General features: G+C 39.3%; 1 protein-coding gene across 2 annotated transcripts in view; it reads left to right on the top strand.

Moving 5' to 3' along the window:
• ramp1 (receptor activity modifying protein 1) overlaps positions 1-2,427 on the top strand; it is a 64,974-nt gene extending 62,547 nt beyond the window's left edge. For both annotated transcript variants that reach the window (XM_030758386.1, XM_030758385.1), the window contains exon 3: positions 718-2,427. In XM_030758386.1, coding sequence (XP_030614246.1) covers positions 718-973 — 256 coding nt within the window. In that variant the 3' untranslated portion in view covers positions 974-2,427. The remainder of the gene's footprint in view (positions 1-717) is intronic.
• Positions 2,428-15,259: the final 12,832 nt, after the last annotated feature.

Here is a 15,259-nt window from a genome sequence, read left to right as displayed (position 1 = left end):
ACAGCGTGGAAGGTGGTCTCAGAAGCATAATGGATTTGGAATCGGAGCAGCCCACACAATAACAGTGCTGTTAAGTTTTCAATTTTAATATTCTCCTTTATTTACACAAAGACACGGGGAGGCCGGGGGCACAACGGAGGAATAGGGTCGCTTGCACAAAGAGACAGAGCAGGTTTGTACTTGCTGTGACAACTTCCTTCTATCCTAGAAATGTCCCAGATTCACTACTGTATAAAAACATCCATAACTATCAGTCTAGGCTGTCTAGCAATCTCGTCTCTAAGGATCGACATCCTGGCTCCTCAGTAAGGGCATCGCTGTCCTCGGATGTCCCCAGCTCTTACATAAATATGAAGACACAACAGATGATTTCACATGAAACATATTGGCGTAAATCAACCATATTAAATTAAACTTAATCACATAAGTAAATTATATAGTAAATAGTCAATCATAAAAGTAAATAAAGTTATACCATTTGTTTATTAAGAAATATTCTCACATAACAGTTTGATTTTATATTTTTTCTTCTTATTCTTCATAGAAACCCAGCTGGAGACAGCGTCTGTTAGCTAAATGAATATTTAGAAAGGAAACTGAGCCAGCATGGCTGTGGTTAACTGGGATCTGCTTTTGCCTGAAGTTCATGATCGAAGGAAGTGTACCGACGCTGTTTCTCACTTTGCTGCCCTTCTCTTTTGTGTCACTATCATGCAGACTCTACGGCGAGTTGACAAACTGCACGTACCTAGTGGCACTGAAGATGGACTGCTTCTGGCCCAACCGGCTGGTGGACGAGTTCTTCATCCGGGTCCACAGGCACTACTTTCACGACTGCTCTCTATCAGGACGGCTTCCCATGGACCCTCCCAACCGCATCCTGGGTCCATTTATTGTCGTGCCCATCCTGGTCACCCTCCTCATGACAGCCTTGGTGGTGTGGAGGAGCAAGCGCAGTGAGGGGATCGTGTAGGGAAAGAGGGAGTTCTCAAGACTCAAGACAAGAGGTGCTTTCTGTCACACCATTCTCACCTTCAGTGACCAAAGAATCTCTTCTCCTGAGTGTCAGTGTTTGGGTAAAACACTTGTAAAGGACAGGAATCACTATAGGATGGACCCAGAAGAGGAAATGAATGAGACTTAAAACCAGATCCTACTTCAGTGAGGCTTTGTTGTCTCTGCACCAGAGCAAAGCCTTTACAGCTCCTGTTTATTTGTACCTTGTACATGCATTTAAATAATTTCTTTGGTTTACAGAGCACAAAGGTCACCTGGATCGGGTCTGGACCACAACAGGCACGGCTAAAAAGACACTGTAAACACAAAAATCTCTTTATTGAGAAAAATTGCTTGCAAAGAATTTTGGATGTGATGCTGATGTTATTACACACACAAACACACACACACATGCACACAAACACATACACTAACAAGAATTTTACTATTTTTGGAAACCATAGACATCACCTCATACTTCACATCAACACATCAACAGAAACTCGAATGATGAGGATACAGCAGGAGAAAAAGTTTAGACCTCTGTTAGGGAACCCAGGGAAATGAAGTCTGTGTGTGTGTGTGTGTGTGTGTGTGTGTGTGTGTGTGTGTGTGTGTGTGTGTGTGTGTGTTTGCAGTATACCATAAATATACACACTATATACAATGTGAGATTGTATTGTCTTTGTAACACAACCAAGATAACAAGTCAAGACATTTATTTCTGTCAGATGTAAAATTTTGTGATTTAATGTAGCCACTTTAACAGATGTGTGGATTATATTTTAAATATACAATTTATGAATAATGTATATGCTAAAGCTACAGAATAAAGAATAGAATTGTTTTCATTTCCTTCCCCGGCTTCCAGAAGACATCCTGACTCGTATGTCAGATCTGCAGCTTCACTTGCAGGCGTCGAGCCCCCAATTTCAGGGGGCTTTGATGACGTTGTGTTTTGCAGCTTCCATCATGCATTAAGGAAACATAAAAAACAAACATTGAAAACAACAGCAAAGATTTTCAAATTCACAGTGGAAAACTCACAATTCGAACTACACAGAGAACATAAAGCATTGGGTTAAGTTAGCCAACACACACCGCTGCCAAATGTTGCCATAGCCTAAAGCAGAGTTTGTGTATCATGAACCTTAGGTTTCGATCGATTTATGATCTCCAAGTGTGGTAGAGTGTGCCGTGCAATCTGTTTCCTCATTGATATTTTTGAATGCTCTCTTTCCTTTATAGATTCATTGACCTGTAACCTGCCTGTCAGCAACATACTTTAAAACACGCCCACGCTTTCCCGACACGATCTTCTCTTGTTGCTTGTGCCAAAAGTTCTTGGGAAAAAAAGAGCGATGCTTCCTATGAAATGTCTAATTTTCTGTTGGAGTGACTTCTGTTGACTGATTTTTAAAAAAAAATATCTATGCCCGTGAAGAAAAGTTCAATAAAATGACTGCTTAATGTGTCTAATACACTTGGGATTTGCACTTGTGTTTCTTATGAGATGAAAATAGTGCAAAATGCTTTTGTATATTTGAAGTTTTTGAATCATGAATCCAACATTAATATACGCATGGCTTAGTGCACCATGCTGAGTCATAATGAATGCACTTGGTTCAAGCCCGTGTGTCATTTACTGAAATGTGAAACATATGAGAAAAAAGAGCCTGTATTTAGTAAAGTATAAACAAAAGAAATGCCTCCTGCTCATATAAAGAAAATAATTTTATACTCAGTAATTACTGATAAATGTGGCAATTAAGTCTCATCGAGATCTTTTTTCACACAAATCCATTGACTGGACATAAAAGACCTAAAAGTCTTTTAAAAAGCCTAAAAGACCAAGTGAAGTTGAAAACATTTAAATAAAACACTTTGGGTCCAGCTCAAGTCTCAAGTGATTCAAGAAAGATCCAAATCCATAGTCCAGAAAGTCGATTTGATAGCAGACAGCTGGTCGAGCATCTATTTGTTCCAGAGAAATCCAATCAAGTCTTAATCTAATCTAGGTCGCATTCAACAAAAGACCCAGATGATCTGGTACAAGTGGAAGTCAAGTGCGGTTCAAGTGCACACTTTAAGACCAAGTTTCATGTTTTTTAAGGTAAATCAGAATTTAAAATTTTGAGTGTTGAAAAATATTTTTTTCCTGTCTCAGTAGTTAGTACTGCAACCCTGCCGAATAAGTCAATATTCCAGGTGTGGTGTTATGCAAGGCCTGCTTGCTATTATTTTCTTTATTTAATTAGGACTGTGAAGTTTTTGCTTTCTGAGATTCAAGTCTTAAAGTAGCCAAGGCCAAGTAGTGATTTAAGACTTACTTGAGTCCAGGCCTGCTTTGTCACAGGTATAAAAGACCTTGGAGGTCTTAAAGGAGGAAGGCCGAATCCTCAAGTCAATTTGTCATGTTTGCGTAAACCTTTATGCTGTCTTCACTCTAAAGTCATTTATAGCCTTACAATACCATGAAAATCTTCTGCATCCACTTTTGTGGATGTGCCGGTCATTGTTGCTATTCAGGAAACCTTTGAAAACCTTGTCTAGAAAGTTATCCCAGTGCCACCGCTGTTACACACAAGGTATTTTTGGCTCTTTGATGGGGCAGTATTGGCCACAGAGAGGTAACAGTCTTGTTTTATAGACCTACAACTTCTGCATTAGTCTGGAATAGTGACAGATTTATATCCCATTATATGCATCCTATTTGGACTTTTGTGTTTTGCACTTTGTTCACTCACAGATTTTTTTTTCTTCATTCACTTTTAGCTTTCATTGGCTGGTTGGGTTTAGACACTAAAGACTATTTGCTTAAGTTTAAGAATTAGATATTACTTGGTTAGGTTGAGGAAAAGGTTGTTGCTTGGGTTAAAAACACCTCTTTCAGAACTGCAACGCTGCATATTGAAATAAATCAAGTTGGATATGATAGACCCGTCTCACTAATGCCAAAGCTCAGTGCATTATGCACCACTGCAAACAGATACCTTGCATGTAACGGAGACACAGCAGCAACTTTGAAGAAAAAAAAATCAACAAGCACTTAGGCCCATTTTTTTTTCCTGTGAATCCCCTAGGTTACACTAGTTTAGGGCAAATACATCACTGATATACATATACACAGTTCCTCTCATAGATCTAAGCACCTTCAACCTGAGCAGAGCTTTAATCAGTCAAAATGATTAAAAGCACTTTTGTGGGTGTGCAGCTTGTGCCTGCACAAGCAACTCAAGTGATGTTTGTGGCTCCACTGGTAATTGATATGATATCTGTTCCATTTTAGCTTCTTGCTTTTTATTCATTCTACAGCCCATTTATTTACTGTTACAGAAAATAAAAGAATAAAATCCCTTCTTTGTTACTTTAATTAACATCTGATCATCGTTTCTCACTAAGTGATCTAATGCTGAGAAACATGGTGTTCAGGCAGATATCTTTGATGTAGCAGCATCCTTCCACTTGCATTAAAAATGAAACAGTTGAGGGTGTGTGTGTGTGTGTGTGTTTTTAATAGAAGCAACAGTGCTATTGGTCTGGTTTTCACCTTGTGAGAGTGGGCTCATTATCATAGTAAAAAGTAGCCCTACAGACAGTTGTTAATTTAAATCAAGTAGAAGAAGAAGATGGCTATGGTCAGAGCTGGGTATATGGGATCTTTTTATGGTATATGAACATTTTAAAATGGAGTGGTCGAAGAAATCATTGGTGTTGCAGCTGCTGTTATCCGATCACAAGAGGATCTCTAGTTATTTACTGCATCAATTAATACCGATTCAGCAAAGAAGTCACAAACCAATGCTAACAAGCTAACTGGAAAACACAGTGAAACAAACTAGAGACCCACATGCATTACAATGAAATAACACAGGAATACAAACTCAAATATGTGTGTGAGGTTGTCAAGGACTCACTATCAGACATCAACTTCTCCGCCCACTCTAAATGACCTTATTAAAGAGTTAAATCTCTCTGGTGAATAATTTATGGAGGAGAAAAGTAACCTGAGGAGGTTCAACCGCAATATCCACACGTGAGCGCAGATACTATGACATTAACAAATATGTACTGTGCAGTTTTTATTATTTAATGACCAAGGACAGTGAGTGGGTTGAGGTCAGGGGGATCATGCTCAAAGTTGGGAAACATTTGCCCAAAAGTGTTTTGCTTGCAGTGTTGTTCAGATATTAAAAATCTTAATAATAAATTAACATGGAATAGTTAGAAACCTGTGTGCTGGGGTCTAAGTTGAACATGTTAATAGAACTGGCATACACTCTGATATCACTAGTGCTGTGTTTTTGTTTTTAAAGCCACACTAACATTACTTTATTATAAACTATACATTCAGTGGCTATTTTATTAGGTACGCCTCACTAGTACTGGGTTGGACCTGTTTGTGCTTTCAGAAGTCCCTTAATTCTTTGTGGCATAGAGTCATCAAGGTGCTGGAAACATTCCTCAGTTGCTGCAGATTTGTTGGCTGCACAACCATGATGTGAATCTCCCATTCCACCACATCCCAAAGGTGCTCTGCTGGACTGAGATCTGGTGACTGTGGAGGCCATTTGAGTGCAGTGAATGCACAGTTTGAGCTTTATGACACGATACTTTATCCTGCTGGAAGCATGTCATGGTCCTGGGCCTTATGCCCAGCGTTTTGTGTTTCCACCCTTATGGTTCTGATTCATTGTGTTTCTTAATTTATTTATTTATTTAAGTTCTTAGGTTGTTTAATGTTATGTTAGTTATAGATATTTATATAGAATCCCTGTTCCCTGTCTTGTCGCTCTATCATGTCCCTGGTCTCATGTGTTTTTGTTGTTGTTTGCCTGTGCGGTGTGTCTAGTCTGCGTTCCTGTCTCCGTCTAGTTGTTTCCTGTTTTACTTTGTTAATTCTTGTCTCTTGTGTTTAGCTTTACTTCCTTGTCTCGTTTTGTGATTGTATTCAACTGTGCTCCCCACCTGTTGCCTGTTCCCTAATAATCCCCCTGTGTATTTATGATCTTCCCCTTGTCTCTTGTCGGATTGTTGTTGTCTCTGTGTCCTGCTCCCTGGTTCTCTGTATTCCTAGTGTTTCGAGTTTTATCTCCCAGTTTAGGCTTATTTTTCACTTTGTTCATTCATCTTGGTCTGTTTGCCACTTCATGTTCAGCCTCAATAAATGCTCACTTTTCATCATTCATACCTGCCGTCTTCTGAGTCCTGCTTCTGAGTCCTAACCTCCACACACACATGCCACACGGTCCGCTCACGCACCGTGACAAAGCAGCCATCAGAAGATGGGTTCGGTGTGCCTGTGCCATTTAAACTGTGTTCAATTTGTACTAAGAGGCCCAAAGTGTGCCAAGAAACTATTCCCCACACCATTACACCACCAGCTGCCTGAACCGTTGATACAGGGGAGGATGGAGTCATGTTTTTGTGACGCTTACTTCAAATTCTAATTCTGACCCTACCATCCCAGTATCACAGTAGAAATTGAAACTCATTAGACCAGGCAACATTTTTCAGTTTTTAATCTGCGTATGCATGTGTGACTTGTAGCCTTAGTTTCCTGTTCTTAGCTCACAGGAGTGGAATCCAGTGGGTTCTTCTGTTGCTGTAGCTCAAGGTTTGACGTTTTGCACATTCAGAGATTGGCCAATTAGATATTTTTTGTTAATCAGCAGTTGAACAAGTGTAACTAATAAAGTGGACTGTGAGTCTATGTTGTCATGCAAAATGCCAGTAATCCACTTTTGTAGTGTTAGCATGACTGAGGTGAAGAAACTAAATCCAAATTATAGAATTAAAAGGAATAAATGAAATACTTCCCTACAATTATGAAATGCTTAGAAAAGCTGTTTTTTAAATCATTAGAAGCACCTTCATCCTCAGTTTGCTCATTTTAGATTCTTCACGGTAATGCTTTAGCATTTCCATTCTCCTCTGAAATGGTGACTAATAACAGCTATATTAATTCAGCACAAAGTTAAGTGATCAATTTCATCAGTCACTATGCGTGCAGCTGAAGTGAACTGAAGGGTTTAAGCATTTATGTCTTCATTTGAACTTGAATAAGCTCTCAAATCCCACCTGTTAAGTATCCATTTGCATTAAAAATTTTTTTTACAAGAAATCTGATAATGCTCTCAGATATGTCTTTCTTGATGGCCTGCACTATTGCTAGATTTGAAAAGGCAAACAAAGCCACTCAGCTTACCTATCTCTTCCATCTACAGTAGCTCAGCTACTGATACATCATTAGGAGACATTTCATTGTCCCATCTTTTCTTTTCTTTTCTTTTCTTATTTCCAAGTTGAAAACTAAAGCTTTCTTGATCCAGCCCCTTGTAGACAAATGAAAATAACACAAGAGAAAAGGGCACAAATATCAGTGACATTAACTAACTTTTCATGCTAATTTCAACAATAGATGTACATTACACTTATAAGCTTATAAAATTGTTACAGCAGATTAACCCCAGCAGGACAGAAACAACACAAGGAACACTTTGATACAGATTCCACAGTCCCCAGATCCCAGTCCAATCAAAAATTTGTGGAATGCACCAGAAAAAGCCTGATCCACGGGAAACCAGGTGTGCTGCCAACATCCCAGTGCCAAATACCCCCAGAGGTTTCCTGTCCATGTCCCAAAAAATGATGGGAACAAGGGGAACCTGCACAACATTAGGCAGGTGGTTTTAATGTTGTGGCTGACGCATGTATGTTCTCTTCCTAGCAGAGCAATTTACCGCAGACAGATGCTTGCGCTCACCCAAGCACCACACATCATACTCAGTAACAAATGCTGAAGGTTGTGTGTGGCTGTAATTTTCATCCACTGTAGATCGATTGCACTGTAGATCTTTGAAATACAATCCACAGATCTCTAACCTCCCGGCTCCTTCCTTTTGCAGCCACTCTGTTGTTGGTGTGCAAAATGTCTCCGCTGCAATTCATGAGAGCAGTTCTGTTTATATCATGACGGGGAAAGTAAACGGAAGCCTCTCCAAAGTTGTGTGTCTCTGGAGAGCCACAAAACTTTCATGACAGAAAAGTGGCCTGAAGACTAAAGAGTGGTGAGCCCTCATGTAAGAGTTCAAACTGTCTTTTCTTTGCAATATATATATATAGCATTTAATTCAAACACAAACTGGTTTTCTGGCCTGGAAAATGTGTTGTACATATAAAGGCAACTTCAGACCAGGGTTATAATAGTTTGGATTTTACATTATAGTTTAGTTTTAGTTAGTTTTTACTTTTTTTTCTCTAATTCAGTTAGTTTTAATTAGTTTTCAGAGTGGTTTTGCTCGTTTTTATTAGTTTTTATTTTTGGTTTTATGCTTAGTTTTAGTTAGTTTCAGTATTAGTTTTAGTATTTTCATACTTAATCAGGTACGCTTTAAAGATACCCTTTAAAGAAATAAATTCAGCAACCAACTGTTCACAGACAGCAGAACTACATGCTAAATGTGTGTAATATTAACGACACACATGAACATCAACAGGGAGAAACTGCTAACAATATGAACTCCAAAACTCGATAAATTCTACAATAAACTCCCAATAAAGTTCAGCCTCAGTGCAGCAGATTAACAACAGCTACATGTGGTGTTTGACAAAAACAAACTCCTTGAAGGAGTCAAAGCTCAAATCCAGCTGCATCCTGATGTTCTCTCCACCTGATGCTGCTTCTGTTTTGGAGCTAGCTTGGTTAGATGCTCGCTGATTAGACTTGCAGGGTCTTTGCGGCCTCTGTAGCCTACGGAAGTGTCCGACCTCATGTCCGCATTTATGCATGTATAGCTGGATTGCGTGTGTTAATTACTTTGTGGTTGTGTGCTGGGGGTTCTTTGGTCCTCGCTCTTTGTGCTCAGTTTTTAGGGTGCAAACATATTTGTCCCTGTTTTTTCACTTTCTTCATTCCTTCACGTCCATTCCCATAGTTTCAGCAGCTCCCTCCAGGAATTTGCTGACATTTGTGAGTCCTTATATTGATGCTTTGATTATTAGTCCTGATTGTTATTATCTGACTGATAAAGTAGCCGGAAACGCACAAGGACTAAACACAACGCTGTGGGCTGTGTTGACCCGACGAGTAGTCACGTTTCTCTGGAGGTGCAGGCCAGGTTGCCTTGTAGGATGAGAGCGGTTTCCGTAGCTGCCTTGTGTGCGCTTCTCAGGTCTACTTTGATGTTGGTGTTTTTTTTCCTGACTAAGAAGTGTTCCGTACATCATCCACAACATCATCCACAACAAGACACTCGCTGCTATCTGTGCTATCATAGTAAAAAAAAAAAAAAAAACCACATGGGACTCTCTGAGGAGCAGCGCAGTGTGCGCACGCACGCACATGCGCACCCATTTGCCCGACGGCGTTCCGAGCTTAAACTCGGAGAGAGGAAAAAAATGATTTCATATCAATCCACAAGACTTTTGAAAAAATAACAATATCTATAATTTCAGTTAGTTTTAGTTAGTTTTGTAAACTCACAATTCAGTTTTAGTTAGTTGTCGTTTCTTCCTTTTAATTTTAGTTTTTATTTATTTCAGTTAACGACAATGTTTTTTCAATTTCAGTTTTCGTTATTTCGTTCGTTTTCGTTAACTATAATAACCCTGCTTCAGACTGTCCCACAAAAACAAGAAAGCACTGAGTGTATCATGATATCACCATCTACACACTAAAGCCCAACTTATTTCCTTTCTGTAAACACTGTGAACATTGCCATCAAACAAAGGAAATGGTTAGATACCTCCACTCGAGTGACTTCAGCAGCCCATTTAATTTCCTCACAGAAACATTACCTCTACTTCAGTATGCTTGACAAGGTTACAGGGGTACAATGGGAGGACGCTGTTGGGCGCCAAATGGGACTTCTGTGCCTTCTGAAACTAGTTAACAAGGAAACTATGGTTGAAACCTCATGACTCATGAGGTCGTTGGTGTGGATGGCAGCAAACAAGAAAACATCCATTGGTTTATTAATAGGAATACTTTGCCAAGTGGGACAGATATGACCTTTATAAAGACATCCTTTATGTTTAGGGTGCTGGAAAAACTAAAAAAAAAGTCATTTGGTTCAAAACTGAAAGTATAATAAACATCTGCATCACACCTAGCTGCCATTTGTAAAAGGGTTGTAATCAATCACACAACACCAGTTCCAAAACAGTCAGGTTGCTGTGCAATAAAATAAATAAATAAAAAAAAAAAAAAACAGAATGCAATCTCATAAAATCTCACGAACCCATATTTTAATCACAATAGAACATGTAAAACATGTCAAATATTTAAAATGAGACATTTTACTATTTCACGAAAACTATTAGCTTATTTTGAATTTGATGACAGCAACACACCTGCTGAACAAGCACCTCCCTTTATTCACCACATTGTATCTGATGGCTGCTTCCAGCAGGATAACAAGCCATGTAACAAAGCTCAGCTCATCTCAATCTGATTTCCTGAACACCAGATTTCAATCCAGTTGAGCACCTTCGGGATGTGGCAGAACGCGTCATTCCCATCACGGATGTCCAGCCAACAAATCTGCAGCAACCGTGTGATGCTGTCATGTCAGTATCTCTGAGGAATGTTCCAGCACTTTGTTGAATGCATGCCAGAAAGATTTGAAGCCAAAAGGGGGCCCAAGCCAGTAGTAGCAAGGTGTGCCTAATGAAGTGTATGATGAGTGTATATCTACATGTAAATTATGCTTCTCATAGTGTTATGCCCAATTATGTGTTGCATGGTGAGCTTTTTTTTTTTGTACGAGCCTCTTGACAGCTTATCATTTCCAGGTGCTGCGATGCCACACGGGAGAGTGGTGGACAACGTTGTCTCACTGCAAGACGGATCCAGGTTTAAATCTCCTGGCAGTCGGAGGAGTTTGCCACTGTGCTGAGGAGGAAGAGATTCCTTTCCTTTTCATCGCTTACATATTAACAAATCTCACCATTGTTTAGACGCCTTTTCACTGAGTTTTTTGGGAACTCTCTCACAGATGTCAGAGTTTCAGGGCATGAATTTATATTGTGCAGTGGATGATGGTGAATCATAACACTGTGGTGTAAATAGAAGAAAGCGTATGAGAGAAAAATTATCACCTTGCTTTGCCTATGTTGTGAAAATGCAGCAAAACAAAAAACAAAGTACCTGTGGCCACACTGATGATCGCGGGCAGTGACGGTCGTGGAATACTGCATCAGTCATGTTACGGCAGTTTATATATTTCTCTGTAATCAGTTCTGAACTATGTTTTGTAGTGAATCACCTGCCAAAAAAACAAACAAACAAACCCTTCAAACATTTAAATGATACCATAAAGTATCACTCTAACTTAGTGGGGAATACAGTTTGATTTGAAATATTCCCGCAGCCACAATCATTCCAGTAAATATCTGTGAGACAGAAAAAGAGAATCACGGAGGGGAAAATGATGGAAGAGAAGTATTTAAGTGCCTCATGTCAGAAACTGCTCCAACTCACCTCCTCCTGATATCCCTCATGTTGATAATAGACCGCCTAATGTCATTCACAGATGTCTGCTGGAGATGTTAATGCATGTCATTTTCATGGCTTGAAACTTGGCTCATCTGTTCCCGAGTGGCTGGTGTATTTCTGTCTTGTTCTCAACCTCCCAGTGGAACCTCAAGTAACATTTCAGTCTGCAAACAGGCAGCCTGGGAGATATGAGCCTAACAAGCACTGCCTAAAAGAAAGGAAATTAACTTCTTGGGATGCTGTAGTATAAAATCTGTACATCATTCAATTATTCCATCTGGCATGTGTTGTAAAAATATGAGAAAAAAATATTCTCAGGTACATAGGTCTTGTTGTGTACATCTGCAAGTCATGCATTGCCAATTTGTCTTCTCACAACATTAAGTAGTTTCATCAGACCCGTCTCACGCTCTGCGCTCTGGAGCCTTACAGTGTGCTGTCTCTGGAGACGGAGGAGAAACAGAGGCAAATGTAGAGCACAGAGAGATGGTGGGAGAGAGGAAGTGAAGGAGGATATATATATAATATATATATATAATATAGACACAAATATAGTATTGTGCAAAAGTATTGAGCCACCCCTTATTTGGTATGACTCCCCTTATTCTTCACCACAGCCTGAACTCTCTTAGGCAAGCTTTCTCATAATTTCTTTAAGTGGTCTTCAGGAATAGCTCTCCACTTTGTCCTGTTTCTTGACATTTTTTAAGGACACATTGCACACCATAGTGAGATATGCTGCATTATCAGATAATAACTCTTTGAGAATGACATTGTTGGTGCAAAACTATTTTATTCTTGTCAAACGGTGTCGGTGGCCTTTTTTTTTTTTTTTTATAGATTCACCGAAAGACACAGGATCAAATTATGTATTTTTGTGACAGGCTGCTAGTAACAAAGTGCCTAAAGATACAGTTTCAAACTGGTTATTTGCTAAGTTTTCTGTTACATGCAGACACCACATTGGTTCATATCCCTCAGGTGCCTTTTTTTAATGCAAGAACCATTCGTAGGTCGGTAAAAGAAGATTGAAAAAATAAATTTATCGGAAAATTGTCAGGTATAAGGACTGGACTGGAAATGAGTGGAAAAGCAGCCAATGCAAAGAAATGAGAGGTGGCTTGAGACTTATACGCATGCACATGGGTGCACAGGCATGCACACACACACACAGATATACAAATCCTACACACAAGATATTTCTGTGGGTAAGGCTGTATTTACGCCAGGCATTGCTTGAGCACGACTGTCCCCCGCGCTCACATTCACCTTAACGATCTATGCTGCGGTTTGTGTCAGCATCTCAGTTCCTCTCTCATGATTGCTCTTCCTCTTTCATACACTGCTCTGAAAAGTGCTCTTGCAGAGCACGGGTTTCATGATTTCATGCATTTTGTGGTTTAATTGGGGGTGGCAATCACACTAGTCATGCAAACTGGACTTTGAGGGTTAAATGTGTTCTGATGCAGTACAGATGGTTTAGTGTGAGTATGCCCTAAGACTAAATAATTTTTTTTATTTTGTATCCTCTAAAGTTCGCCATGATTTCTGTTTTAGGTTAAATGCTCTATGATGAGGTTAAATTCACATTAAAAAAAAAAAAGCACATAGTACAGAACAGAAATGACCTGAAAGGTGAGGAAGTGTAAAGTCTATCATCCATTTATATTTTCCTGTGTGTAAGAACACCTGCATTTACAGAAACCAACTGAGACCACTTTGTGCCATTTGAATCTAATTAGTAGCCAAAATACTGTGTGCTGGAAAATTCAGAAAATGCTCATGAGGTCACCGGTGTAGGATGCAGTTGAGAAGAAAAGTCTTGGCAGAAATATGTCTCTTACTATTTGCATAGCAGTGCAGAGTGGGAGTTTTTGCTTTTCCTTTTTTTTTTTTTCTCAGAAATTTGAGTTTATCCACACTATTGAGGAAAAACAAGCCCACAAAGAGAAACACTGTTTCACAGAGAGTCCAGAAAACAAACGCACAGTTTGGGGGATTATTTTTGTTTATGCTTTCTTACTTTAAAGCTGACAGTTTAATAACAGCTCACTGAGCTCAGCGCTGCTGCATTAATGGTATAATTATATGCATATGTAAAAAAAGAAATGTACTTGAGACACCATTTTATGGCATTTCCTGTCCTTACATTTATGATCTTTGACAGGAGATAAAAACAAAATATTGACTCAGATGCTATTGTTACTACTGCTGTACCACCACAATGAGCACATGCTTGACGCCTGCAACAACCTATAAATAATAGATAGTTGAAAAATCAGTCTTTAAGGTTTAGATTATACCCACTTGATATTCCAGACATGCTGAAGGACTGTGGCATGATTATTTTGTTTACAGTGACTGGAGCTCTTGTGTTTGGATTTATTTAAATGACAGCTGAAAGTCATTTTTCCTACAAGAGATAATCTTAGTCAGTGCACAGCATGCTGCTGGATGTGTGCAGTATTGTTTGGCCTGATCATAATGATGTTGTGGGTGATCGTTATACTACAGTATGTTAGAGATGTAAAATTCTGCACAGTGCTCACTGAAGTAAATATTTAAATGCTGAAAAGAAGAAAAAAATCCACATTTGCAGCTTGCGGGTGCTGCTGCTTTTTATTTTATTTTAACACAGACATATTTTTTGATCTTCTCTCCCTGCACAAAGCGCTTTGATGTGCATTTGTATGACAGTGTTTCATGAAACTGAACTAAGTGGATCAGTTTTGGAGTTGGTAGAATGATTTTAGCATCTGAATGATCAGGAAATCACCGTAAAGCTGCAGTTAAGCAATAATGTGAAAAGTACATGCTCATCTGACATTAATGTTGTTCCGATCCAGCAAAGCAGCAGAGATAGTGCTTTATTTAATTACAGTGATGTGTTCATTGTTTCTGTTTCTGTTTAAATTGGCATGGCTGTGTGTATTACTCTTTGCAGTCTGCCAAGCTAATCTCACAGCACAATGAAATGCCTCCCACAGCTGGAGCAAGTGTGTGGGCAGCTTTTGAAACAGAACAAAAGGAAATAGAGAGGTACTTACTCTTAGACACACTGTGAAGCACACATAGACACGTGTGAGCCCATATGCATCTGCTCATTCACACACACACACACACACACACACACACACACACACACACCTGGACCTGAACATAAATAATTACATTCAACATAGATGCAGCTCTTTCTTGACGTTTCCCAGAAACGGAAAAGCAGAAACTGCTCTGTGTGACAAATGTGTCTAAAATGTGTGAATGGCACACATTTTAGACACAAACGTGTGAATGTGCAGCAACAACAATTTGCCCTGTGCCTGCAACTCTGCAATCAAGAGAAGTTATGGTTCCTTTATGTTTAATCTTTGTATTATAACACATTTATTTCACATTTAATTTGTGAAATATTGTTGTTTGCTACTGCTTTGTGATGTGTGTGGTTTTTTTATTGTTTTGTTTTTTTTTGCCTGTCGGATTACATGCACAACTGAGGGGGTGACTACAAAGCAAGATTAATGGGTTAGTGGGCTATGGTGAGCTTAAAGTCAGCGTTGTCAGTGTCACAAATGTGGCTCTCTTTTAACCTGGCTAAAATGTGTCAACCTGCTAGTAACTAAAGATGATGCAAGGAGGTCTTCAGAGCATCACAGTACAGCGGGTAGTGGCTACCAGAAACCACTCGCCTATACACACGTTTCCCTACCAGTGGCTACCCGGTGGTCACTCTAGGCCTGCATGAATGGGGCTTTAGCAATCAATTTC

The sequence above is a fragment of the Archocentrus centrarchus genome, chromosome 21 (assembly GCF_007364275.1).
Source record: "Archocentrus centrarchus isolate MPI-CPG fArcCen1 chromosome 21, fArcCen1, whole genome shotgun sequence".
NCBI lineage: Eukaryota > Metazoa > Chordata > Actinopteri > Cichliformes > Cichlidae > Archocentrus > Archocentrus centrarchus.
The sequence above is the reverse complement of the archived record's forward strand: the minus strand, read 5'-3'. Positions and strand labels throughout refer to the sequence as shown.